This window comes from Helicoverpa armigera, chromosome 7 (assembly GCF_030705265.1).
Source record: "Helicoverpa armigera isolate CAAS_96S chromosome 7, ASM3070526v1, whole genome shotgun sequence".
Taxonomy (NCBI): Eukaryota; Metazoa; Arthropoda; class Insecta; order Lepidoptera; family Noctuidae; genus Helicoverpa; species Helicoverpa armigera.
In genome coordinates this window covers 6,025,700-6,052,493 of record NC_087126.1, presented here as the reverse complement: position 1 = coordinate 6,052,493, position 26,794 = coordinate 6,025,700, and the positions used below count along the sequence as shown (strand labels likewise).

The following is a 26,794-nucleotide window of genomic DNA, read 5'->3' as shown; positions in this document are numbered from 1 at the left end:
ATGACCGTACCACGTAGCTTAAAATTATGATTTCCACATATATAACATGCTAAAATGCTAAAATGCTTTGCATTGATACTATTATATCATCATCTCCCATGCCTCTTCACAACTATGTAAGGATCATCTCCCACTGAAAGAGCGCCGCGCTGCGCCGAGCGGCCCGCCGCGCTCTTACATTGTCCGTGCCCTTACGGCCGCTGCCGGCCGCTGCTCTTTCAGTGGGAATTGACCCTTAGGGTTGACTTCCAGTCTAACCGGATGCAGCTGAGTACCAGTGTTTTACAAGAAGTGACTGCCTATCTGACCTAAACACAGATACCCGGGCTTCCCAATACCCAAATATTTTTTCTAAGTCCTGAATCTTTTGCAACACTCTTACCGAAGGTAGTCATTCTTAAGGCATAAGAGTAGACTAGAACTACAAATGCAGAAACAACCATAAGTTTTTTGAAGCCTAATATTATTAGTTTGAAAAAAAATAGCAGATAGACAAAAATAAGGTATTTTGAAAGTTTCGCAGCTGTAACTATTTATTTATTTATACTTGATGCCACTGGTAGATCTCTTAGGCATTTTCTACTTACTGTTATTTTCCAGATCAGGACTACTACAATTGATGTAGTATCTAATAACATCACATAAAACTAATATCTTTAGATATTTAATCATATTTAAATCTATTACTTGTGTATTTTATTTTAATATTAATCATACAAAAATAGTTATAAAATAATTTTATTAACAAATAGACGTATAAACATTATAAATATACATGTATTCATTACAGATTCTGTTCAGCAGCAGGCTTTCATCAAATATTTTCACTCTTTACCAGAGGTAAGTATACAAAACATTACATACTCAACTTTTTATACATACCATACTATCACACACTTATACCACATCAAATCAATCATATCATAGCAAATTACAATTACAAATTAGCTTAACAAATTTATCATTATGACTAGGTAATTTAATAAATATGCTTTTTAATTAAGAATATTCTGGCATGTGTTCTTTAGAACCAAGATGCTATTTTGGTTTTTGCTTTGGAGAGTTTATTTCCAATAGATTTCCAGAATCCAGCCTTTTCAGTCACTGACTCCATTTGCGGAGGTATTTCAGTACCTGGATTTTGTACATTAGGAGCCTGTAAATCATTTTTCTGTTTTTTCACTATAGCGTCTTCAACCTCTCCAGAAGGAGGGAAATAAGTTGCTGGATGTTCATATTTGCCAGAGTATTTTAAATTTCGTTCTAAATCAGTTGATTTCTCGAGGTTTTGATTTGTTAACTCTGGGTGTGCATGCTCTAAGTTTTCATGTTTGCTAAAACTTTGCAAGTTTTGTTGCTCTAGGTAAGCTTGCTGTCCAAAATCCTGTAAGTTTTGTTGCTCTAAGTTATGATGCAAATTATGTTGCTCCAAGTGAGCTTGTTGCCCAAAATCTTGTAGATTCTGTTGTTCCTGATTGACTTGCTGATCAAAATCTTGCACATTTTGTTGCTCCAAGTTCTCATGCTGTCCAAAATCTTGTAAGCTTTGTTGCTCCAAGTTCTCATGCTGACCAAAATCTTGCAAATTTTGCTGCTCTGAGTTCTCGTGCTGACCAAAATCATGTAGGTTTTGTTGCCCCAAGTTCTCATGCTGACCAAAATCTTGCAAATTTTGTTGCCCCAAGTTCTCATGCTGACCAAAATCTTGCAAATTTTGTTGCTCCAAGTTAGCTTGCTGTCCAAAATCGTGTAGGTTTTGCTGATCCAGGTTAACTTGTTGACTGAAATCTTGTAGGTTTTGTTGCTCCAAGTTCTCATGCTGACCAAAATCTTGCAAATTTTGTTGCTCCAAGTTCTCATGCTGACCAAAATCTTGCAAATTTTGTTGCTCCAGGCTAGCTTGATGTCCAAAATCGTGTAGGTTTTGCTGATCCATGTTAACTTGTTGACTGAAATCTTGTAGGTTTTGTTGCTCCAAGTTCTCATGCTGACCAAAATCTTGCAAATTTTGTTGTTCCAGGCTAGCTTGCTGTCCAAAATCGTGTAGGTCTTGCTGATCCAGGTTAACTTGTTGACTGAAATCATGTTTGTTTTGTTGTTCTACACTATCCTGACCAAAATTGTGTAGGTTTTGTTGCTCCAAGTTAGCTTGCTGGCCAAGATTTTGCAAATTTTGCTGCTCCAAGCTAGTTTGAGGTAAAAATTCTTGAAGGTTTTCTTGGTCCAGGTTCGCTTGCTGCCCAAAATCTTGCATGTTTTCTTGTTGACTGAAATCTTGAATGCTTTGTTGTTCCGTTTTATTATGTTGTTGACTTGACTGCTGTATGTTGTTATGTTGTTGCAAGTTTTCGTTCGATACATGCAGATTAGACCAGTTCTCATTCTCACGACGCTGTGTTCCTTGATAGTTATTCTGTGTAAGTGTCTTGTTTGTGTTTGTCGCACTATATCCGTTCTGTTTATTCTGATCTATTGGTTTCTGTTCATGCAATCCCAGAACACTTAATTCATGATCGGGTAAATCTGTTTCTTTTTTAGGTTTTTGATTGTTGTTGTGTGTTTCTACATTCACTGGTGTGTCAATTGAGTGTTGGTATGGTTTTGAGTCAGATATAACTTCAGGTCCTATATCTCCGCGACCTGCGTCTGATGAACTTTCCTTTGATGTCTTGGGGCTATTTTCCGTAGTGTCTTTTTCGTTTATGTGGTGCATTAGATCGTAAAAAGGATTCATATGATTGTCATGTTGGTCCTGAGAAAAGCTTGGGCTCGACCCTCCCGTATTTTGTGTCTCCACTTGCCTAGAATTTTCATAAGCATTCTGAGTGTTGTTTTGAGTAAAACCTCCTTCGCTGTTATCTTCTTTATCAAATTGTTCAACATTATCTAATTTGCCCCAAATGCTAGAAAGGGGCGAGTTTTGTGAATTCACTCCAAAAGCATTAACTTGGGCCAAGCTTTCGGTGTTTGTGGTTTGTTCATGTCTGTGGCTACTTGCATAGCTGTTCCAATTGTGGTTCTCATGGAAGCTATGGCTTTGTTGAAATGATTGTTGATTGTGGTTAAATTGATGCTGTGAATGTGAATACCCATTATCTACAAAATAATGTGCAGGGTAACTTGGTACAGTAATTTCTGGTAGTTTATGAGATGGTTGGGCATCATCAGTATTAATCTGATGCCAAACAGATTCATCACCTGAGTTATAGTTTACATTGTGATGTTCTGATTGAGTCAGATCTGCGATATTTGCAGTGTTGACAGGCAGCTGATCTAAGTCTCTGTGTTGGGAAATAGAACTAGAAGTTGTTTGTTGATCATTCGAATTGACATCTTCTTTTTTGTTGTGTTCAACATTTTGGAATGATCCAAAGTCTAACTTGTCCCAAACACTCATTTGACTGTGTGGTTTGTTAGAGGTTTGAAAGTACTGGCTGAAAACATCATCGTCAGTAGTGCCAGGCTGGTTTACTTGCTGATCAAATTCATTGGTCTGTTCATGATGTTGATTGTACATATTTTCTTTCTCTTCCTGGGTCTGGCTGGTAACTTCCCACTCATTCTGTGCTTCTTGGTCTTGTTTATTATTTTTTAAATCACTTGTGTTTTCTTGACGTCGTCGCCCCAGATCATCTAAATGAAGAACGTCTTATTAATTTCTAATACTTTTTTCAATAAAATCAATTAATTGAATTTTAGACTTGTTTAGATAATACATTTAAATAATATTTGATCTGTGGTTATAATATAATGTTTGATATGACATGAACATATGAACACATAGTGTTGTTTTCAAATACCTTTCATGTAACACAGAAAATTATTGGATGTTGGTTTAATTTTGTATCGTTAAATTACTCATTTTAAATTTACGAGACCGTTCATCAAATGTTATATCCTTATTGCTGGAGAAACTGCAATTCTACTTTCTCCAACATCAATCAATTAATATATAATTAGAGAGCTGAAGAGCTCCTTGAATTGTTACGTATTCATTCTATTTTAAACAATTAACTGTAGTCAATTTGTAATTGTTACTGTTGTTCTTATAATTCGCTACGTAGATCAGTATTATATCGTAAATATGCAGCTGTATGCATTAATAAAATGGTAAAGATCGACGCATTTAACCATCATGATCTAGCTTAGCTGGTCCAGCAACCGGCCATATTGCAATTTTTTAAATTAATAGGTTAATAACGATAAAAAAAAAATCATAAAACCTATCAGAATCTAGAGGTTATTACGATTTTGTTTGCAATATAAGTATAGTGATAATTGAACCAGCCACCATATTATTAGGTACGCCTCTTTTACCTTTTGTCGTATTTAACCAAAATAATACAGATGTTTGAAGAGATAGAGGAAAGTATGGAAGTGATGAAAGACAGAAAGTTCTTTTGATTAATTTATATTCGTTTGTTAGTAATACTAAACACTGATATTTACATTAGGTAAATTAGAAACAAATATAAGTAAACAATTATAACTAAGCAAATAAAGTTAGTTACTTTAGTAATGAGCGATTATTATCAATGCTGCCACCATACTGAGTGATTATTATGTTTACGACAATTTACCACTTACTTTGATTATTTTGTTCAAGATTAGATATTTGCGTATTTACGTCTTGAGGTTTTTGTCCCATGTCTTCGAATTTATCCCAAGCTTGATGTAAGTCGTCCCACTTATTATGTGACTGTTGACTCAAATCTTCTAAGTTGTCCCACGTATTTTGAACCTGCTGAACATCTTCTCCTTGGCCCCATTGAACTTGTGTTTGTTGTCCTAAATCCTCTACTTGCTGCCCCAAATCTTCCAAATTTTGGCTTTGTTGCTGCATATCTTGAAACTGATCTGCGTTGTAGGAACGAGCCACGCGAATATGGCCATTTTCGTCACAATCTGCTCCACTGTGATGTGAATGTTGGTAATGTGAGCCAGACGCCGTACCCGCTGTCAATCTTTGGGCAGAGGCGTCGTAGTAACCAGCTGATGCTGGCTTAATGACGTAAGGGTCTCCTTGACGCTCCCACGATTTGTGGTAAGAATACGAAGATTGATAACTTTTAGGTTTTGTGTTCAAATTCTCGACTTGACTGTTCAGATCTGTGCTATATCCACTATTTTGAGCTGCTTGAAGAAGAGAACTGGCATCTTCCACTGCTGCATGTCCTTGATATCTTCCGGTATTGTATTGGGATTGCGTGTTATAACCATGAGAACTAAGGTCTGCTGCAGCGTTGTGATGGCTGGAACCTCTATTGTAACCCGCCACAGTGTAGGCGTTTGCAACATCGTGCGTTGAAGCTCCAGTGTGTTGTGTGTTATAATTTAAACGAGATTGACCAGATGTTGATTTAACATTGGCATCATATCCGCTATATACATTACTTGAATGAGCTCTTTGAGAATCCACTCTACCCGCATCATATTGAGCTGTGTGTGCTTGACTGTCCTCGTAGAGTTCACTGTTTTTAGGGAAAGGGTTTTCTGTAGACGTTGCTGGTACTGGTACGAAAACGGCTGAGGGAATAGTGTCATGTTTTTCCCATTTTTTACGATAGTTAAAAGACGATTCATAATGTTTAGCAGCAGTGGGTCTGTAAACGGTATGTTGAGTATCAGTATTTAAAACTTCAGCATCACTATTGAGAGAATTTTGATCCATTAAAGAAGACCCGTGTGTAATGTCGTATGTCTGGGCAGCTATTGGTATGGCCACTCTCATGCCAGGTCTCCCAACAATTCTCACTGGCGTTGCACTTATCAATCTAGTGTGAATATTTGATCCATAGCCTCCTGAATGTAAATTAGCATTACTGGCGTCAAAATCAGTATGCTGTTGGAAGCCGGCCTGAGCATTATATCCTGCACTGTGACTTGATTGCCTGCCGTAACCATAGGTTCCTTGTGTGTTATCTAGTGACTGAAGGTCATCAGAATGTACATTTAAACCAGAGTGTCCTGTCGCTTGATATCCACTGGCCCTTGAACTGTGTGATCGGCTATTGTAAGCGGCAGCATTGTAAGCTGCAGCATTATAAGCTGAGGATGAAGACTGATGCGATGCTGAGCTTCCGTAAGTTTCGCCCTCTTGGAAGTTACGCCCAGCGAGGTTGCTGAGATCAGAGTGACTGGAGCCGTATATACCTCTAGAATTGGCTGCTGTGTAAACGCTTCCAGCTTTCGTATTAGCTCCGTCACCTAATTCACCTTCGACTTGTTTCACGAGGCCACTCATCTGATTTTGAGCTAAGGAGTCCATGTTGTGAGCACGTTCGTAGTTTCCACCCATGTTACCTCTCTGAGCTCCATAATACCCGGACTTAGTTCCATCATCCGAGGAGCTCCTTGAATACTGGAAATCTTCCTGTTCTTTATATTGCTCAGGTCTAGCCACTGCTAGAGCCCAAACAGCGCCTAAGATCAAAAGACGCTTCATGTTGATGTGTTGGTCCACTCTGGAATTAACAAAAAATAGATATTATATGTCTTCGAAAACACAGCAATGATGTGAAGAAGCAGTCCTATGATTCTGTGAAAATATCGAGAATATCAGTCATATCTGTATACAAATCGAGAATATCCTCCCAATTTCTGTCACCACAGGGCTATCTGTCATACTTTACCGCCAAATTTTCAACCGGCGACATTGCATTCTTGTGATTCGTTCAAAACGCATGAAAATTTTTTTGTCAACTGCAAAAAGTTTAAAAAGTGACTGTAAAAGTGAGTTTTTCAGTGCTTTTTCTTTAGAAAACACGGCAGTTTATATAATAAAATGGATTCGGTGAGTAATACGTGCGAGAACCGCGAGCGAGACGCGGCCGCTCCGGATGGAGGGCAATCGTCGTCGACAAGCTCGAGGGCGTTGGAAAGTAGTTCCTCCTCATCCTCGGAGTTTGAGGAGGGCACGGCTTCGCCCTTGCCTAATAAGCGTTCTCGTGCGTCGGCGAGGAACCGTAAGTACAAGTCTAAACATGTCCGTACCGATCCTCGTGTTGATACTTTGATGTCGCAAATGGCGTATTTGTCTAATTACTTAAGTTTATATCAGTCAGGTTACTGCTATAATGGTAGGGCAGCGCCAAATAGTACAATAACGAGCTCGCAGCCTTCTGCTGCTAAGGACAGTTGTGCGGAACAATTTATTACTTTGCCGGCACAGCCCGAGTCGCTCTCTCTAAATTTGGGTGTCTTAAACACCGAGATAGACAGTAAGAAAAATATTCCACCTAGTGATAAGGATAGGTTTAATGAGTTAAATAAGCTGCAACAATTTGACTCGCAGGCTTGGAAGGGCATTAGATACAAACAAGCTTTGCAAGGTTGCCTTGCAACCCCAGGATTTACAGGCCTTATGGTCAATGATGAGTTGTGTCACTTTAATAAGAATAAGGATTATTTAGCTGCTACTGAAATGTTTTTAGCTGGTATATCTAACAAAGTCTTAGAGCAAAGACAATTGTTGAAATCGGGTTTACAGAATATTGTAGATTGGGCTAGCGCGGATCCAACTAATTTGAACCCCAAGTCATTGGTGGACAAAATGTCAGAGATTTTTGGACCTGGGTCTTCGAGTTATAAAAATTCAGAGACCACAATGCAAATTATTTGTGGAAAACGATCTGAATCTATTGAGGTTAGGCGGGACAAGAGACAAGAGTGATTCAGGATTTAAAGATGCAGGGCATCCTGGAGAAGCCAGCAGTGGTGGATCCCGGTTTCTTCTCCAAAATGTTTTTAATAAAGAAGGCGGATGGGGGATTGAGACCCATCTTCGACCTCAAGGCTTTGAACAGGTACATAGCCACAAAGCATTTTTACCTAATTTCACAATTAGACATAGTTACCTTTCTTCAAGCAAACGACTGGCTAGTGAAGATAGATCTTCACCAAGCCTATTTCCATTTGTGTGTCGCGGAGACTCACAGACGGTTTTTGAGGGTTGTTTACAATGGAGAAATTCTCCAGTTAACTGCTCTGCCATTTGGCCTATCATCGGCGCCCCGTGTATTTGCGGCAGTCTCAAACTGGGTGGCAGAGATCCTCAGGAATCGAGGCATTCGTCTTTTGGTCTATTTGGACGACTTCCTCCTAGCTTGTCAGGACAGATCCAAGTTAATGGCACAAGTTGCGGAAACGTTGGCCGTCTTGGAGTCTTTGGGATGGCACGTGAATTACCAGAAGTCGGTGACGGAACCAACACACAGGTTGGAATACTTGGGCCTGGTCTGGGATACTCAGTACCTAACAATCGCCTTGCCCATCAGAAAAGTAGAAGGAATAAAAGCCTCCCTGACAAAGCTATTAAAGCGGGACAACTGCTCGTTAAGAGAGTTGCAAAGCGTGTTGGGAAAACTAAACTTCGCCAACTATGCGATTCCCCAGGGCCGTCTTCACTGTCGAAAGGCCCAACTCTTCCTGAGAAAGTTCTCCCGGAGAAACCAGAAGAGAAACTTGAGTTCCGGAGTGCGAGAGGACTTCCGGTGGTGGTTGGAAGCAGTAGAGGGCTGTCCAAACCCGTTACTCAAGAAAGAGGTAACGCATTTCTTGACCACAGACGCAGCGGATGCGGGCTGGGGAGCAAGTCTAAACAGCAAGTACCTCTCAGGCAAATGGGCCACGAACCAAAAAGCCTGGCACTCGAACCTAAAAGAGATGTATGCCGTTTATGCGGTAATAAGGTCACAGGGGTCATTGTTACAGAATGCCCACATTTTGGTTCAGACCGACAATCGGACTCTAGTAGCGTACATAAGGAATCAGGGCGGGACTCGGTCCTTGAAGCTGTTAGGCCTAACAACCCAGTTGTTAGAGTTGACTTGTCGGCTGAACATAACGCTGACAGCGTACCACCTGCCAGGAAACCTAAACGGCATTGCAGATTGCCTGTCAAGGGGAAAGTCAGTACCCGAGTGGCACCTGCTGCCACCAGCCACGGAGGCAGTGTTCAGACAATGGGGGGTTCCAGAAATAGATCTCTTCGCTACAAGAGACACGGCAGTAGTTTCAAGGTATGTCAGTCTAGACTCAAGGGATGGCTCCGCAGAGTTCTGCGACGCCTTCAGCCAAACTTGGGACTTTCAGACAGCTTGGGTATTTCCACCTCCAAGCATGATGCCCAGGGTTCTGGCACATCTGAACAAGGCAAGAGGGACATACTTTGTGATAGCGCCACAGTGGACCCAGTGCTTTTGGTTTCCCGACCTGAAGACACGCGCGCAAGTACCCCCACTTCCCATAGAGAACCTGAGGGAGGTGCTGCTGGACAGGACGACGGGACTACCTCCACCGTCAGTGGACAAGCTGGTACTTCAGGCTTGGAAAATTGGGGGTGGGGAGATCAAGTAAAGGACTGGAGCACGGACGAACAAAGATTGTTGAGAAGTAGCTGGCGCCCCTCCACTATTAATACGTATAGTGCACCTTTAAAAAGATGGATACTTTGGTGTGAATCCCATGGAGTGGATAATAAGTGCCCAGAGGGCAAGGACCTAGCCAGATTTTTAGCTAATTTATACTTAGAGAAAGGTTTTGCATACAGCACGGTAATGTTACACAAGTCTGCTGTCTCAACTTACTGTGCACCTAGGGTTGAGAACTTGGCCAAAAATTTTTTCGTTCAGCAGGTTTTAAAGGCAGTGAGTCTAGCTAAACCACGCCCAGCAAAGCTACCAGTATGGGATGTTAAAATATTGTATGAGTGGTTAAAGTCTTCAGAATTCCCAGACACTCTTTTTTATCAAAGCAGACACACTGCATTGATTCTTTTACTTGCATCTGGCCGAAGGTTGCATGATCTTACACTTTTGGAGCTTGGTGATCAAGGATATGCTGAAACTGAGGACACAGTAACATTCTGGCCAAAATTTGGCTCAAAAACAGACACAAGTTCTCATAGACAATCAGGCTGGCTTCTCATGAAGCACCAAGATTCTAAGCTTTGCCCAGTCACTAACGTTAAGAAGTTAGTCAAGATTTCAGAGACTAGACGCAATCAAACTACAAATGTTAATTCCCTTTTTATATCAATCACCGGTGATACAAAGCCTGCCTCTAAGACCATGATCTCAGGATGGGTGAGGTCAGCCTTCAAATTGGCACAGATAGATGGCTACTCTCCAGGCAGCATAAGGTCAGCAGTGGCCTCCAGGGGATGGCTAGACAATAGACCTATACAGGAGATATTAGAAAGAGGAAACTGGAAGTGTGTGGAAACCTTTTCTAAATATTATTGTAGAAATATAGATAAGCCTGTCAGTGAGGATGTCCCTGGTCTACTTTATAATAATTTTAAAACAATGTGATTAATAGTGATTATATTTGATTATTTATGATAATTTGATTTTGATCTCAATTATTAAGGCTGAGCAGCTGAAGTGTTTATGTTTGAAAATTATTTGTTAATCTGTGGCAGTTAAACTGCATTTTTATTTATCAATCCTAAGAAGGAAGTTATGTTTTTTGTTTTCATATTGAATTGTTTAATTTGAGTTTCTTGGTAAGAAAAATATAAATATTTTAAACTAATAGTGTGGTTGGATTTTGTTCTTAACATTTTCCCAGCAAATATTGAAAGTTAAAGATGGTTCAAAGAGAGTGATAAGAAGGTTTGTTATAAGGAAGTACCTAGTAAATGATATTACTCTCACATTGCATTCTTGTGTTTTATAATTTCTGATCACCAGCAGATATCAAACAGGTCTTCACATCATTGCTGTGTTTTCGAAGACATATAATATGACTGTTTTGCATTAAGACAAAACAGGTATTATATGTAGAAGAAAACACAGCAATGAGCCAAGGTTCTTGCTGATGATGAAGACTGCAATGGCGCCGGTTGAAAATTTGGCGGTAAAGTATGACAGATAGCCCTGTGGTGACAGAAATTGGGAGGATATTCTCGATTTGTATACAGATATGACTGATATTCTCGATATTTTCACAGAATCATAGGACTGCTTCTTCACATCATTGCTGTGTTTTCTTCTACATATAATACCTGTTTTGTCTTAATGCAAAACAGTCATATTAAAGTTTAAATAATATAACTTGAAAATTGCTACGGAGGTTGCTTAGCACCAGAAAAAATATTTTTATCCCATTCGGGTATGGGAAGTAGTTGCACTGGAATATGGTTCTAAACAAATGTATAGTTATAGTTTTAATAACAAACCTACACCTAATAATTCAGCTCGAGAAAGTTGTTTAATTTAGACCGAAACTAACAATACTGTTCATTTTAGAAATGTGTAGAATAGATTGAAAATACGTACATAGTTAATTACACATTAACGTTGTTAAAATTTTACATACACTTTGTAAAGGGTACATCGTTATGAGGCCAGAGGAAACATTCTGTAAATTATATGTTTATTCATCGTTAATATTTAAGACAAAACAAAAGTCTAATACGCATAACAAATATTAATCAGATTAAGGGAAAAATATTTAACTAGAGTTATTAACGCATGACGTAACATTCTTTAAAGTTAATGCAAATATCGGAGGCGCGAATCATCCTCCGAGCCTTTTTCCCAATCATGTTGGGGTCGGCTTCCAGTCTAACCGGATTCAGCTGAGTACCAGTGCTTTACAAGAAGCGACTGCCTATCTGACCTCCTCAACCCAGTTACCCGGGCAACCCGATACCCCTTGGTTAGACTGGTGTCAGACTTACTGGCTTCTGACTACCCGTAACGTCTGCCAAGGATGTTCAATGACAGCCGGGACCTACAGTTTAACGTGCCATCCGAAACACAGTCAATGATGTCTAAGATATACTTAGAAAGTACATACAAACTTAGAAAAGTTGCATTGGTACTTGCCTGACCTGGGATCGAACCCGCGCCCTCATACTTGAGAGGTTGGTCCTTTACCCACTAGGCCACCACGCGGCCACGCGGCGCGAATATTTCCCAAAAAATAATTAATGCAAAATAATTTATGTAAGTAACAGAATGGTGTTGCCGCATAAAAAACGTATCGATTCATATCATTTAAACAGTAATAACAATCTCTACGAACTTATTAAAAGGTGTTGAGCGTATCAATTTACTGAACCGATGACCATTTTATCAGGTTGGCAAAATATTATTCGTTAGGTAGTTATAGGTATAAACTATTTTAAGTTACTAACTGACAGATAACGCACAGCTTTTACCGAAAGTCGTGAAAACGCTTTCACAATTTACGAAAGAGTTTTCACGTCACTGCCTTTATCTTATTTATAACAAAAATCCAATAATGTTTTTCAAGTTAGATATTTCAAATGAAATTAAATGTCACAAGATTTTCTAAGGGGTAGTTTATTTATTTAGTTAACTATGTTAATAAGATTTACTATTCAAGATGGAGAGAGTTAATCAGCACAATATATTAACTTACCTATTAAAAATATAAATCAGAGCACTAACACAATTATTTACAATTTCTCACTGCGACTACAGTCCGTCGCTCACTGACATTGGTTCACCAGGACGCGCCAATTTATTGAGCTTTAATATTCTATCTCCAGGCAGATAACCTCATGACCGGAACATGAGTGATCTTTTATTCTCAGAAGCGGGCTTGCAAATAAACTAAAATCTCAACTCCAAAACCTTGAGTAGCCCAATGATCACATTTATTTATATTGGTGATTGTCAATGTAAACGTTTGTGGGCTTAGTGATTCAGTGCAAGAGTGACTTCATTCATAAAACTTGATTTAAGCTAAAGTATAATAACTTTGTACCTACCTATTAGTCAACAGGTAACATAACAGCTAAGTCAATAGTTACAGTATTCACTTGGTCCGGTTGTACCTTTTGAAATTGGTATTGTTTTACATGTAACGATACAAGACTGATAAGTTTATATAAAGCTGTGTACACACTACGAACAGGATAAGCATATTGAGGCGCTAAATCAAGCTTCATTGCGCGGAAATCAAGAACTAGCCTTTTTGACAAAGATCCTGTAGATATTGTAGGTACCTCTTAACTTTTTGTTCAATAGGTATATTCACATACGATTGGCTCTATCGAGCAGGAGTGGCTAACGGGTTTGGTCGCCACTATTTAGTTCAGTTGAACGTTGTAAGGCACTGAATTGCACAAGCTTTCGTCAGTAAACATAAGACATTGGGTATTGTTGGCTACCACTGTTATACATAGACATAGTCATAGTATAGTAGTGCCTTTTATAGTTTAACAACTTTGGCTTTAAGACGCCACCGTGATTTTGATAGCCGTTTGCCATGCCAAATTATAGGACTACCAGCTTACCAATGGATCTGAAATTTTGATATAGGTAAATTGATATCTTTATCTAGATTCTGCCAGAACGAAAACACGATACTGATAATTTTACTCGATCATAATTAATTCCGAAAACACGTCTAAAAAAGTACTATTTTTGAAATTACAAGGAAGTTACACTATCTTTATATTTCAAAATTACTCTAATATATTCTTAACATCAATATTAAGGTTTTGTCAAAGGCATTTTTCCATAACTATTACCAAACATTTTTAATTAAAGTTTTAAGATATTGCATTTTTTGAGCGGCCGCGATCATGGTAGACGCTACGCAATTCTGAACCTTATGTCAGTGCTCTAGCGATTGATACACAATGCGTACGGAGACTAGCCAGTCCGGCGATAGCCCTCGTCGAGGTCGGACCTGTGCATGTTGTCGCTCCGGCCGTAGGTATAATAATTTGTGACGATAACTCAGATTTGCGAGCGGCCCTATGTGTGCGTCGGCTTGTAAATATACAACTTTCGTTCGTGTGACAGTGACGTCGTCCGAGCATGACGTGTTCTTATCGCTTTTTGTTATGGGTAGGTACAGTCGTTTACAAAAACGTCTAGTTCTTCACGGAGAAAATGTTTAAGGAGTCAGGTAGCGTTTCAAAAAATGAAACAACATTCAAAGCTTTTTATTATTACATCTTACAGTTTTTCATTATTTTCTCATAAGTTTTTTCAAATTGACATTGACAGTATCTAAGAAATAAATGACGTGAAATATCTAAGATGAATTAAATACTCCTTACATATTTTCTAGCTCGGGGTATTTTTCAAGTAGCGATTCAGAATCATTATAAATAAATAAACATTTTTATTGGGTATTAAACAAATCAAAAACTAACTTAATAATTTCAATAGATATTTACACAGATAAATAAACATTAAATTACGTAATAACTGTTTTTCCTTAAACAGCCGTAACCCTAAATAACTGTATTTGTACCCGACTGTACCTCTTGTCACGCACACAAAGTCACTGTATATGTACAAGGGTTACCCACACAAAGGCCGCGCAAGACTGAGTTCAACTTACTATACTACGTAAGAGAACAAAAAATCTATGGAGACCGCGTTATACTATAAATTCTTTTTTTTTACATTATATTATTATTTACATTTCAGTTTTAATAAATATGTTTGAAAATGAATTACTTAGCTTCATTACTTCTTTGATACCTTACACTTCACTACATACATTTTTTTAATGTTCAATACACAAGATCTGCGACGTTTTTATTCCTAAACCACTTAATTTTTACTAGCTGTTTAACGCGATTTTAGCCGCATTCCCGGGGAACTTCTTCCTGTGCCCGGATAAAATATGGCCTACATTCACTAGGGATAGTGTAAATCTCTAATTGTGAAAGCAAATCAAATCAGTTACGCAGTTTCAGAGCTTATACAATCCACAGAAACAAACAATCAAATCTTCCCTCTTTATAACATTAGTATAAATTATTTAACACTGGTCAAACCCTTTCATTTGATACCCGTATTGAGAGAGCTATAAAAAAACAATGCAATTCAGCATTTTCTGGCGGTGGCTATCTTGGACTTTAAATAATATTATACATAATTCTACTAATCAAGCCCTTTCATTTGATACCCATACTGAAGGAATTGTAAAAAAAATATGTTATTCGCCATTTTGTGGCGGCGGCCATCTTGGGCCGATATTCACCAAATAAAGCTAGGAACACTCCCGATTAATTTTCATTTCAAACAAAAAAACCTAAATACATATCGATTCTTCCGTTCTGGATATACAAACACAGATACACGACACACCACACATACATACACACAACCATACGCGTCCAAATTATCATATTACTCTTCATAAAAAATTTTAATTACAAATAATTTTTGTAAGTACAACAAAAAAAAAACCGATCAAAAAATAAAAAAAAGTTAGGTAAGTTGCGGCTCCTTATGTTCCCTGTTCGGTTCTCCTGACCCCGCGCTGACCTCGGCGTGTGCGATTGGCGCGAAATTCAAATTTTACACATTGAGTGAAGAGTATAGCTTGCGCGACGCGCGATAGACGCGGAAGTGTAGTGGGCGGAGCTATCTAAAATCAAAAAATCCGCGGTGCGGTCTTAAATGGATTATCAACAACACGCTCCGTGGACGCGCCTTAAGCCAGCCAAGTATGCGATTTGTGAATATTTCTGATTAGATTCATGACCTTTTGCATTTTCTTATCATTATCTCCGAAATAACTAATATAAGACTTATTTGTCGTCACTTCGTGGAACACATACAATCTAATATAATATGTTTAGCCAATGTGTTTTGTTTTGCTTTTTTATCAGGGTTTTTTATAATGCATTCTAAGATTTTATGAACACAAAATGGTTTCCCAAATAGGTAACAAACAATGCCAAGTCCTTATCGGGACCTGCTTAGTATTGCTACACACTAACGCTTTCAAGTCTTGAACAATACAGTGAATACGTAAATTGGCAAATATGATTTTGACTCTCTAGAAATATCTGAATGTATTATTTTTGTAATATTGTACGAGTGAAACCGGGTGTTGAGATCTACGGTTACAAATCTAAAATCACCAAAGCAAACAGTTTACCTTACATTTTTCTGTATCAAGAGGTGTTTAGTGTCCAATAATTACTTTATGAACAGGTAAAGCTGTCAATTTATGTATAAGTAGTGTAGGTTAAAGCAAAGAGAAAAGATAAGTAATTCAGCATGACAATAGCCAATCAGACAATGGCATTGATCTTATTTAAAAATAGGACACCGACGAGACTCACAAGAACTGGCACTTAATAACTTATATCTTTAACAATATTTTACCCAGACTTGACTTGTTTACTTAAGTTTTCTGTGTTATTTATTATTAGGTTTTATTCTTTGCGTTAATGATAACATGGTTTCTACGGAACTCGCTTTATCACACAGTCACAAATCGTAGCAAACTGACAAGATTTGTCAATAAATAATGTATAATTGGTATTAGATAGCTTCAACAATGTAAACCTTGGAAGACCTGACTTAGTCAGGTCTTCCACTTTCGTCGTGTAGATAGCTTCTATCTTATTTTCATACAATTATTCTTCAAAAACTTAACTCGAGATGTTTTTAATATTTTGCTGGTTTAGAATTTGAGGTACTTAAACAAAATTAATAAAAAAAAAAACCATTAAATTTCCAGAAACCCGCGACAACAGTGAGGATTTTTGACCGCAATGACTACTACAGCGTCCATGGAGCTGACGCATCGACCGCAGCCAGGGAAGTTTTTAGCACTGTTGCCAACATCAAGAAGATGGGCCTTGAACCTAATAAGCTCGACTACCTTGTACTTTCCAAAGGAAACTTCGAAATTCTTATCAAGAAACTTTTGTTGGTAAGTCCCACATCCTTGATACCGTTTTTTTGTGGGAAATCATCAAATGACTCCTTCCGCTGTGGGTTTGCAGCGTGAGTGTCGGACTCTTACTGACTAAAACCCATCATGTTCCTTCGAAGGCCTTTTATGGACCAGGGCCGCGGTAACTTTCGAACAATCCCTCAGCACATCCTTGATACCTAAATAATAAATCCTCTTTTGTTATGCATAATAATGTTCAGTGTCATGATAGATATAAAAGAACATTGAACTATGTGTCTCACACACGTCGTACATGACGATATGCTGAGGTCAAGTGTTGTATTGATATTTTAACACCTAATCATCTGATACTTGTTATTCGCTTATTTCTTGCCAGAGATTTAAGAGAACCGAAATATTATAATTCTTTTTATTTTTATTTTTTCTTTGTAAATAAACTATAGCTTTTGCCTACGTATCGAACAAAAAATTTTTCTCCCAATATTTTTCTTGATAGATGAAAAAGACTCAAAACTATTTTAAATGGTAGTTAATTAACGTGTACCTAAACGTAACAAAAAGATAAAAATAACTTATTCGTATTTATGTTGATTTCTATAGAAATTAAATTAAATTTATGAAATATATTAAAGTTTTTTTATTCATTGCTATAGCAATGAATAAAAAACTTTAATATTAATAAATTCTATGAAACGACTTTTTGATTACCAATACTGTCCAACCCTGCACAAGATTTCTAAGAAATAAAGATCGACCACGAATTAATTAGGTGAAGGTCAGAATGAAGTAGAACTAAATAAGGAAATGAAGAAAAAAATAACAAACATTGATTCACTAAAATATATCTTTAGTTATCATCTATACTGAATTATAAAAAGCTCTGAAACTGCTGAACCTATATGAAAAAATCTTTCACTGTTTTGAATCCACACTGTTCCCGAGAACACGTATTTAAAACGGCAAAAAGTCCTCCCGGGACGTGGGCGAAACCGCGGAAAAAGAACTGGTTTGTTATATGTCTAGGATTCTCCGGATTATACTTATCGGTGACCGTTACTGCTACGTTTCCGATAAAGATATAATAATATCGGAAAGGCCTAAACACGAGTGCGTATGCGCAATGTATAGTTAGCGCGTACGGACACGTGACCTTAAACTTTATCACGGATATCTCACGTTTATCTCTCGTTCTCTAGTTGTAAGTAAACACGGATCAGCTTATACACGTTTTAGTTGTAACTGTTTCACTCAATTAGATGTATTCGTCATTGAACAAACCGCAGTTATTGGTTATATGGTCCGACACATCATTTGTTATCGATTTTTTTACACAGGCTAGCACATGCAAGCAAAGTAATGTCTAGGAACTGAATTTACTACACTTGTTTTTGGTTTCTGTTACTCAGAAAAGATTCCATGTTTTTTTTAAACGACTTAATTATTAATGCTTCTAACTATGTAATTATATAATTTAAACAACAGTATCGCTTGAAATGGTCACGTTAATCGGCCCCCCTTGTGCCATGAATCAGCCCATTCCGGTGTAAAACAGCTTCTCAATCCGTAAACACAAGAAGCAACAAGGACTACATTAATCAAACACAGACATTATTTACACATACCTTCACAATTTCAGGCGATTTCGAATTCTGCATCAGCCCTCGGACCGTGTCAACAAAATGCTATCGTGAATTTTATATTATGAAATACATCGCAATACAAATTCGGTACATACTAAAAAACTTTATGACTAAAAACAAAGATTACCAATATCATTTTCGGAACGAGTAAGACTGTTTTGATACGGTTGAGAACAAAAATTGTAAAGGTTCTGGAAATAATTTCTCATTTCCCCTAAGCTCAAGGGAAACAGTGTTTAAAGCTTATATAATCCTTTACAGGTCAGGCGTTATAGAGTAGAAATATACGTAGCTGAAGGTTCCGTGAAAGGCAGCGATTGGTCACTGAAATACAAAGGATCGCCTGGCTACTTGTCACAGTTAGAAGAAATTCTGGGCGAGGGATTAGGAGCTTCCGACGATACCACACCCTGTTTGATGGCAGTACATATCAAGACCGATGCTGTTACAAAAGTACTTTTAATTTTATACATTATGTTTTTACTAGAACAGGTCTGAGAAGCCCGTGGGTATGTAACGGATTGATCGATTATAAGGCTAAGTAACACTTGGCGCGGTCGGTCTGTGGATGGATGACCATCTTGGCATGACGGGTTCATCCGCTTTTCGGAAGGCATCCCTCAGTCTCATTGACCACCATTCTTACCAAGGAGTATTATATGGGTTTACCGACCAGGCAACTGGGTTGAGGAGGTCAGATAGGCTATACACTGGTACTCGGCTGCATCCGCTGTGACTGGAATCCGACCCCAACATAATTATGAAAAGGTTAGGCAGATGAGGCAGATAATAACTAAAACAGTTTAATGGGGAACATTAATCACCTATAATTATGTTAGGTGTTATGTCATGTCCTGTTTATAAAATTAAAACTTGTTTTATGTGGTCTTTATAGAGCAGGAAGCTCTATATAACAGGATGCATCTATGACATAGTGACATCATGAGACATGATCTCATAGGTCTTGCTTCTATTGCCATTTTAAAATACCTAAGGGTGACAAAATTAAACAAGCCTACAAGAAGTATTAATTATTTCTTTGTCTTACCGATTCTTCAAACCATATAGACAGAATTGTGTAGAAAGATGAGCGGGCCTTTGTGGAGGCTGGCTTATTATTATTTGGGGTAAACATTTCTCTTTCTAAGCCTTTTGGCTAGTTTCGACTACATTTGCGGGCGAGTGCCAAATAAATGTAGCTTGTAGTGTGTATTTACTGTGTGTGTAGTTGTTACACCATATTCATCCAACTGCATGAACTTTCTGACGATAGGACAGGTGTTAAGAATTGCGGCTTTTTGGATAAAAATGTAGGTGGAGACTCCACCAGGTCAATTATTATATTAGAGGCTTATTATTATCTTTAACATTTTAGGGCCGACTCCTAGGCGTAGCTTGCGTGACGGCCGGTGACTATCAAATGTCAGTGACTGAGTTCACCGACGATGATTTGCTAACGGAGTTGGAAACTATCACGGTTCAGATGGCGCCTTCTGAATGCCTTGTGCCTATTAGTGAACATGACGATGTAAGTATACAGAAGTTTTAGATTTTAAAATAATAAAAACAAAAACTTATTTTTGTGTGTGTGTCTCACCACACGGTGACCAAACTTTGTTATGAATTTGAGCCCTAGAAGCCTTGATACTTACAAATGGTGTTATGTATTATTATGTTTGTTTGGGATATACTTTCTACAGGGGTTTCTAGGGAGAGAAACAACCAAAATACAAAAACATTTCCATATGCTGTAAATCCTCTGATTTTATAATCTTAAATTACAATTATGTCACATTCCTAACGCTTGCTTTCAGTACAAAGCGTTAAAAAAAGTGATGGAAAGAACAAACGTGACTGTAACTAAATTGAAAAAGAGTGAGTTCTCAACTGAAGGGCTTATACAAGATCTGAACCGGCTGCTGAAATTCAAAGAGAATCAGCAACAAGATGCGAATGCTTTTCCAGAGACAAGCAAAGAGGTTGCCATGACCTGCTTAGCAGCAGCTATTAAATACTCGGCACTACTCAATGATAGCACCAATTTTGGAAGGTATTGTGTGAAAATTCATTATTACTGTGTTCTTTGTGTGGCGCTAATCTTCTGCTATGAAACTTTCCTATGAATTTTAAGTTTTCTGTGGAGCACATTAATTTGCATGAAGCCAGTACGTAAATGCGGTTTTGAATTCTTTACTGCACTTAGGTTGACATGCCAAAATTGCCATATACAATGTGTCCCGGGCATAAGTGACCGCCCGAAATTTTTTGAATATTTGTGCAAAATTAAGGATAATTTCCTTTATATTTGGGACTTACCGCCTTTGGTTTTTTTTTAATGATTTTTAGTAAATACTGTGACGTGCTGCAGTTTTTTTAAGATATTTCCTAAGTTTTTACATCTTTTAAAATTCTTTTTTCTTTATTGACTAGCCGACATCATAGTTTATCAAATAAAATTATCAAACATAACAAAAATGTAATAAAACATTTATTAGAAAAAAAAGAAAATCAAAAATCAAAGAAAATAACGCTTTTTTTTCAGTTTTTTTCAAAATAAGTCCAATAAATGCCCCCTTAATATCACTTTCTTTTAATTTATTAATAAACTACATGATATTTCCTACAATAGCTCACAACAATGTTTGCTGCTATTTCAAACAAATGCAAAAATACAGTCAGCTGAAATTTGAAAAAAAAGAGCAAAGCCTGTTATTAACAGGCCTGACAATAAAAATTTTTTAATGATTTTTTTCAAAAATATGAATGAAATTATCCTTAATTTTGTACAAATATTCAAAAAATTTCGGGCGGTCACTTATCCCCGGGACACATTGTATAAAGCATCACAAAAAAAAAATTTTTTGGTAAATGAAAAGAACTGGACTATACTCTATTTGAGTAGGCATTGGACTATAGGTAAACAATATTGATAAGACTTATTTTGAAACTCGGTTTAAAAATAAATTACTGCTTAAAATTATGCAAATATAATAACAACAATAACCTTATCAATTGAATCAATATTTTAAGAAGTAGTATATTTTTTGCATAGTTGTTTGACAAAAAAGTGATTGTTTACCTTTTCTTAAGTGCCGTCTTTTTTTTAACGACGTCAAAAATCATCAAATGAGTGGCAGACTATCGTGTTCCGTCGTGTTAAGTGTCGACTCAAATAGAGTATTGGTTTTACTTTTTCCGCAGTGCATATGCTGATATAATTTCAAAAAATTGTTCTAATTTGTAAAACAACTATTCCAGGTTTCGTCTGTCAACCATTCAAGCTGACTGTTTCCTACACTTGGACTCCGCAGCATTATCAGCTCTCAACGTGTTTCCTGAGCTCGGAGACACATCGCATGCGCCTTCTAGAAGTTTGTACGGGTTGCTCGACAGATGCCGCACTCAACAGGGGAAACGGTATGTATGGCTAGGGAACATATATTTTGATATCTGAAGTTATTTCAATGAGCCTTATCCCGTAGTTGTAACCTCATATTAATTGAACTACTTCACCCGGATAAAATAAAGCGTAGGTTATACGTGATATAATATACCATTGTTTAAAGCTAAGAGTAGCTTTTTAAGGCGTCGGGACCGAGAGACGGGTACTTTTTTTTCTAACATTTCCTTACTCTGACTATTTTCGCATTGGCCGCGCAAAGCTGTCGCACAGATTTTTGAATGGGTTCAGTAGCTATTGCGTTTACCTATTTGTTACTAATATAGTAGTTTTCTTATACGATATAATTCGTAGTTCCATATAACTGAGCGAAAATAACGACAATATATTAACACAAGTGTATTTTTTTTTTGTAATTAGTAGTTTCACAATATACTAAGACGTTTTTTCTTGTTATGAGTCATCAAAACAAAGTTATTGTGTTTAATTTTAATAGGAACTTGCTTGGGTCATTCTGACATCATCTTGAGACACTTGTAATGTCATTTTAACAATATAGCTTACCTATTAGTAATCCTTAGTACGTAATATTTTTTTATCTCAATACAAGGACACTGCGCACTGTCCTAGTTGAGATAAAATTAACCTCATAAAGTAAATAAGATGGAATTTTGATTAACAGTGAAAACAATTGTACGCTGTTTTTTATTCCATTGTGCAAGATATTTCGTATTTCTTATAAACTATACTTATATTATAACACTGAATAGTTTGTTCGAAACTTAGGAACTACTGGATAGAATAGAGAAATGATGTTTGTGTGTGATTCAGTGTTAGATAGACCTATCGAGGAAGGCTACTTTTTATCCAGGTGTTCGAAGTAGTTTCCCTTCCCACGAGAAGCGCATGAAACAACTGACGGAAAAACTATTATTATTTTTTCAGTCTTCTAGCCCAATGGCTACGCCAACCGCTCAGAGACATAAATCTAATTAACGAACGCTTAGACATTGTCGAGTTACTAAAGTCCAACTCCCAACTTCGCTTACAATTGCACGAAGACCATTTAAGACGGATACCTGACTTGCAAGCCTTGGCAAGAAGGCTTACAAGAAAGAAGGCCAACTTACAAGACTGTTATAGAATATATCAGGTATGTACTTAATAAAAAATTAAAAAATAATAATTACTAAAAATGTATGCTAATTTTAACTCTATGTATATGGGACACAAAGTCCATAATTGAAACACAAAAATGTTTATTTTTAGTAACTAAAAACTATGGAAATAACGTAGAAGCTTGATAAATTAGCCAAACATAATAAACAAAGTGTTATCTTTTGTTACCGTGAAATAAAAAACCGACGATAATGAAAGAATAAAAAATGCACCCATTTGGTCTTTCAGATTACTTTTTAATAACAAAAATTATTGTAAACACATTTTTAAAGTAAATAACACCTATGTACATACTTTAATGATATTAGATCTCTCAATAAGAGGCTTTGATAACTTGATATTACATTCCTAGTATACCTAATGTAACATTTCTATGCATTGAAGTTACAAAATCGTTCAGTTTTACATATAGATGAGACAAGACGATTTCAGGCAATATTTTTGTCTAGTTTATACTGAAACATAAGAATTAACATAATACGACAACAATATTATGTATACTAGCATTCCTAAAGTTACTTATCTTAAGGGATATTTCTATTTCCTCATCATCATCATCATCAGCCTATCGCAGTCCACTGCTGGACATAGGCCTCTCCAAGTGCACGCCACTGAGATCGGCTTCTTGCATCCAGCTCCTGCCAGCCGTCTTGCGCAAGTCATCACTATATACTTTAGTATTTCTATTTATCCCTTATAAAACCAATAACTAAATAATTCCAGGCTATCAACAGACTGCCATCTTTACTGCGCTGTTTAGCCGAAGCAGAGAACCCAACAGTTCACTCATCGATCACTGAACCAATCTCAGAGCTGAATGAAGACCTCGGCAAGTTCCTAGAGATGATAGAAACTACCGTTGACATGGAAGCTGTTGACAGAGGTAAAATTATTACAATTTTAAAATTTGTTCGTGATTGTCAGCATATGTAAATCTGTGGGTATTCCTGTAAAAATTTTATAAAGAGGCAGCATTTTTTTACTTGGTAGTACCCTAATAGAAGTTTCAGACCAGCTGATCTAAAACTACTGAACTGGATAAAAAAATATTTCTATGCTGGAAATAGTGTGTATTCCCGAGTGACATTGGCTATATATGTACATATTATCCGGGTGAGGGAATAAGTTCCCCTGGGACGTGGGTAGTACCGCAAGAAGACAGATACATAGTACCAACATATAACAACAGATGCATTCTATTGTTAGTCCAGCTCTCGCAGTAACTATGCTTTATGCAGACAAATTAACTAGGATTTTTGGGGTGCCGTACCCAAAGGGTAAAACGGGACCCTATTGTTTTCGCTTTTCTGTCCGTCCGTCCGTCCGTCTGCCACCAGGCTGTATCTCATGAACCGTAATAGTTAGAGAGTCGAAATTTTCACAGATGATGTATTTCTGTTGCCGCTACAACAACAAATACTGAAAACTAGAATAAAATAAATATTTCCGGGGGCTCCCATACAATAAACGTAATTTTTTTGCTCATTTTTGCCCGATATCCATAAATATATATATAGAATATTAGTTTGGAGGGTACGGAACCCTACGTGCCCGAGACCGACTTGCACTTGGCCGGTTTTTTTTTATTACTAATCTAATTTGATCTACTGATCAAATGTTGATATTAAACCGACAGCAGATTTTGTTGGCAAAAATATATTATTTCTAATAACTGTCACCTGTCTATTCCAGGAGATTTCCTCGTAAAGCCATCGTTCGACGAGCAACTACAAAGCCTAAGTGAACAGTTGGAACAAATGCAGTCTTCAGCTGACAAAGAATTAAACAAGGCCGCTAAAGACCTAGGCCTCGATGCAGGCAAGACTATCAAGTTAGAGAGTAACCCACAGAATGGATTCTGTTTGAGGTAAGTTTTGAAGAAGTTTTATTTGAACTTCAGCTTGAGAGTCAAAGTCAAAAATTATGGCCTATAGAAGCTCTTACGAAACGTCAAACTAGGTGCACGGTTCCAAAGAGTTCGTCTCATGGAGAAGAACCGGCAAGAAACTCCATGGACAATCTTAAAAAAAAAAAAAATATTACCTACAATACTTTTCTATCTAAATAATAATATGTTGAAAAAACATAATGACACGAAATGAAACATTTCATTGTGCTGTCATTAACTATGGGCTTCGATATTGTTCTTTCGAGACGGTTTACTCTCACTAAATCTATGAGGTCTTAGCTCAATGTTTTGATTCTCTTTGTCTCTATTTAATAGACGTTAAAACATATCTGTCAATCCATTACTTTTTTGTTGCCGTTTCTCTCCGAATATCAATACTTATAGCCAAACAACCGTCGTACCACAAAAACTTTTAAACGTCTGTTGAACACTTTTCTAAAAAAAATACAAATCATGGCGTTGAAATAAGGTCCGTTTTGCAGATACATTCTTTTAGACAAATGTTCAACGGATGTTTAAGTTTTTGTCGTAATTCTGATTGTGTGTAGCTCCATGTACTGAAACAAATCTTTTTACAATGTACCTGTTGTCTTAAAGAGTTTTGATTGGTCTTCACAGAGTAACAAAGAGAGAAGAGCAGACACTACGTGGAAACAAGAAATATACCATAATAGATGCTGTGAAGGGAGGCGTGAGATTCAAAACTAAAGCGTTAGAGAATATCACTGAAGAATATACCACGATCAAAAGTAATTATGAGCGGGAACAAGATAAAGTAGTTGCTGAGATAGTTGGTATTGCAGGTAAGAGACAAGCCATCGAACAGGTGGATTTTATTTTATACACCCGTTTGTTTGAACAGAAAAAATTACAATAGTAATATTGTACATTTTTTATGTATTTACGATGCCAAATTACCGTATTGCAAACTTTTTTGTTCTTACTTAAATAATGGCGTCCTAAGAAAACAAAGATGGCTTCTAACTTATTTTATTTTGATCTCTGTAGCACCATTTAACTGTAACGATAACCGAACTATTTTCAATTGGAAAATCTCCGATTTGACTAATGGGTGACAAATATATGGCGGGTTATGGTTTGGTTATATTTAAAGTAAAATGGTAAAACTCACCCTTATTTACCTTACCTTTTGTTTAATATCAATCTTCTCTTAATAAATGACCTTATTAAATATTATTTACAATGTTTTGACATCTAATAATGTTTTCAGCGGGCTACTCAGAATGTTTATTCTGTCTATCACACATATTGTCTCGGCTCGACGTGTTAGTATCGTTCTCAGTGGCGGCGGCTTCAGCGCCACATTCGGCGTACATACGACCTACTATCACTGAAGATCTTAATGAATTGGTACTGAAGGAATTAAGACATCCTTGTTTAGAAGTCGCTGAAGGCGTCTCTTATATACCTAATGATGTTGTGTTTAAAAGAGGTAGGTTGAATAAACTTTTAGATATTAGCTTCTTTTCTCAGTCCTAAGGATTAGGCTCCTAAAACTGGCTGCGACTTATGAATTATTTGACACCCAAGTGTTTGTGTGTACAATTGGTAGTAGCGCGTGGTGTTTTCTTGTTTTCTCACCAATAGCAGAACCATTGTTTCCTGTCAGAATCATTGTATATCCTTCCGCACTGACTGGGGATGATACAATTGATATGCAAATAAGTTTAAAAGTGATGATATACCAATCTACAAAATAAACGATTTTATTTCAATAATACCTTACCAAACTCTGGATACTCGTGGTGGCCTAAAGGGTAAAGGACCAACCTCTCAAGTATGAGTGCGTGGGTTCGATTCCAGGTTAGGCAAGTACCAATGCAACTTTTCTAAAGTTTGTATGTACTTTCTAAGTATATCTTAGGCACCATTGACTGTGTTTCGGATGGCACGTTAGACTGTAGGTCCCGGCTGTCATTGAACATCTTTGGGAATCGTGAACGTGGAGGTGAATCGTGATCGTGATCAGAAGCCAGTAAGTCTGACGCC

At 37.2% G+C, this 26,794-nt stretch overlaps 2 protein-coding genes across 2 annotated transcripts in view; one reads left to right on the top strand and one right to left on the bottom strand.

Annotated features, from left to right (window-relative positions):
• The window catches only part of LOC110380087 (DNA mismatch repair protein Msh2), a 29,849-nt gene that overhangs the window by 594 nt on the left and 2,461 nt on the right, over positions 1-26,794 (top strand). Inside the window, exons 2-12 of the mRNA XM_049847727.2 lie at positions 791-840; positions 16,477-16,671; positions 18,558-18,749; positions 19,672-19,824; positions 20,111-20,346; positions 21,555-21,713; positions 22,642-22,849; positions 23,599-23,758; positions 24,568-24,742; positions 25,403-25,587; positions 26,016-26,237. Coding sequence (XP_049703684.2) covers positions 791-840; positions 16,477-16,671; positions 18,558-18,749; positions 19,672-19,824; positions 20,111-20,346; positions 21,555-21,713; positions 22,642-22,849; positions 23,599-23,758; positions 24,568-24,742; positions 25,403-25,587; positions 26,016-26,237 — 1,935 coding nt within the window. The remainder of the gene's footprint in view (positions 1-790; positions 841-16,476; positions 16,672-18,557; positions 18,750-19,671; positions 19,825-20,110; positions 20,347-21,554; positions 21,714-22,641; positions 22,850-23,598; positions 23,759-24,567; positions 24,743-25,402; positions 25,588-26,015; positions 26,238-26,794) is intronic.
• LOC110380089 (mediator of RNA polymerase II transcription subunit 12) lies at positions 725-12,554 on the bottom strand. The gene is made up of 3 exons (XM_049847716.2): positions 12,394-12,554; positions 4,588-6,464; positions 725-3,633 (listed from the first exon to the last, which is right to left on the bottom strand). Exons 2-3 carry the CDS (start codon positions 6,443-6,445, stop codon positions 1,025-1,027), a joined length of 4,467 nt encoding a protein of 1,488 aa, XP_049703673.2. The 5' UTR covers positions 6,446-6,464; positions 12,394-12,554; the 3' UTR covers positions 725-1,024.

What these genes read in the sequence shown, in the direction of transcription:
- LOC110380089 (XM_049847716.2), bottom strand. Translation starts at nt 6,445, where the DNA reads ATGAAGCGTCTTTTGATCTTAGGCGCTGTTTGGGCTCTAGCAGTGGCT. An exon ending in TCTTGAACAAAATAATCAAA is followed by an intron (nt 3,634 to 4,587) that starts GTAAGTGGTAAA and finishes TTCTTCATTTAG; the next exon opens with ATGATCTGGGGCGACGACGT.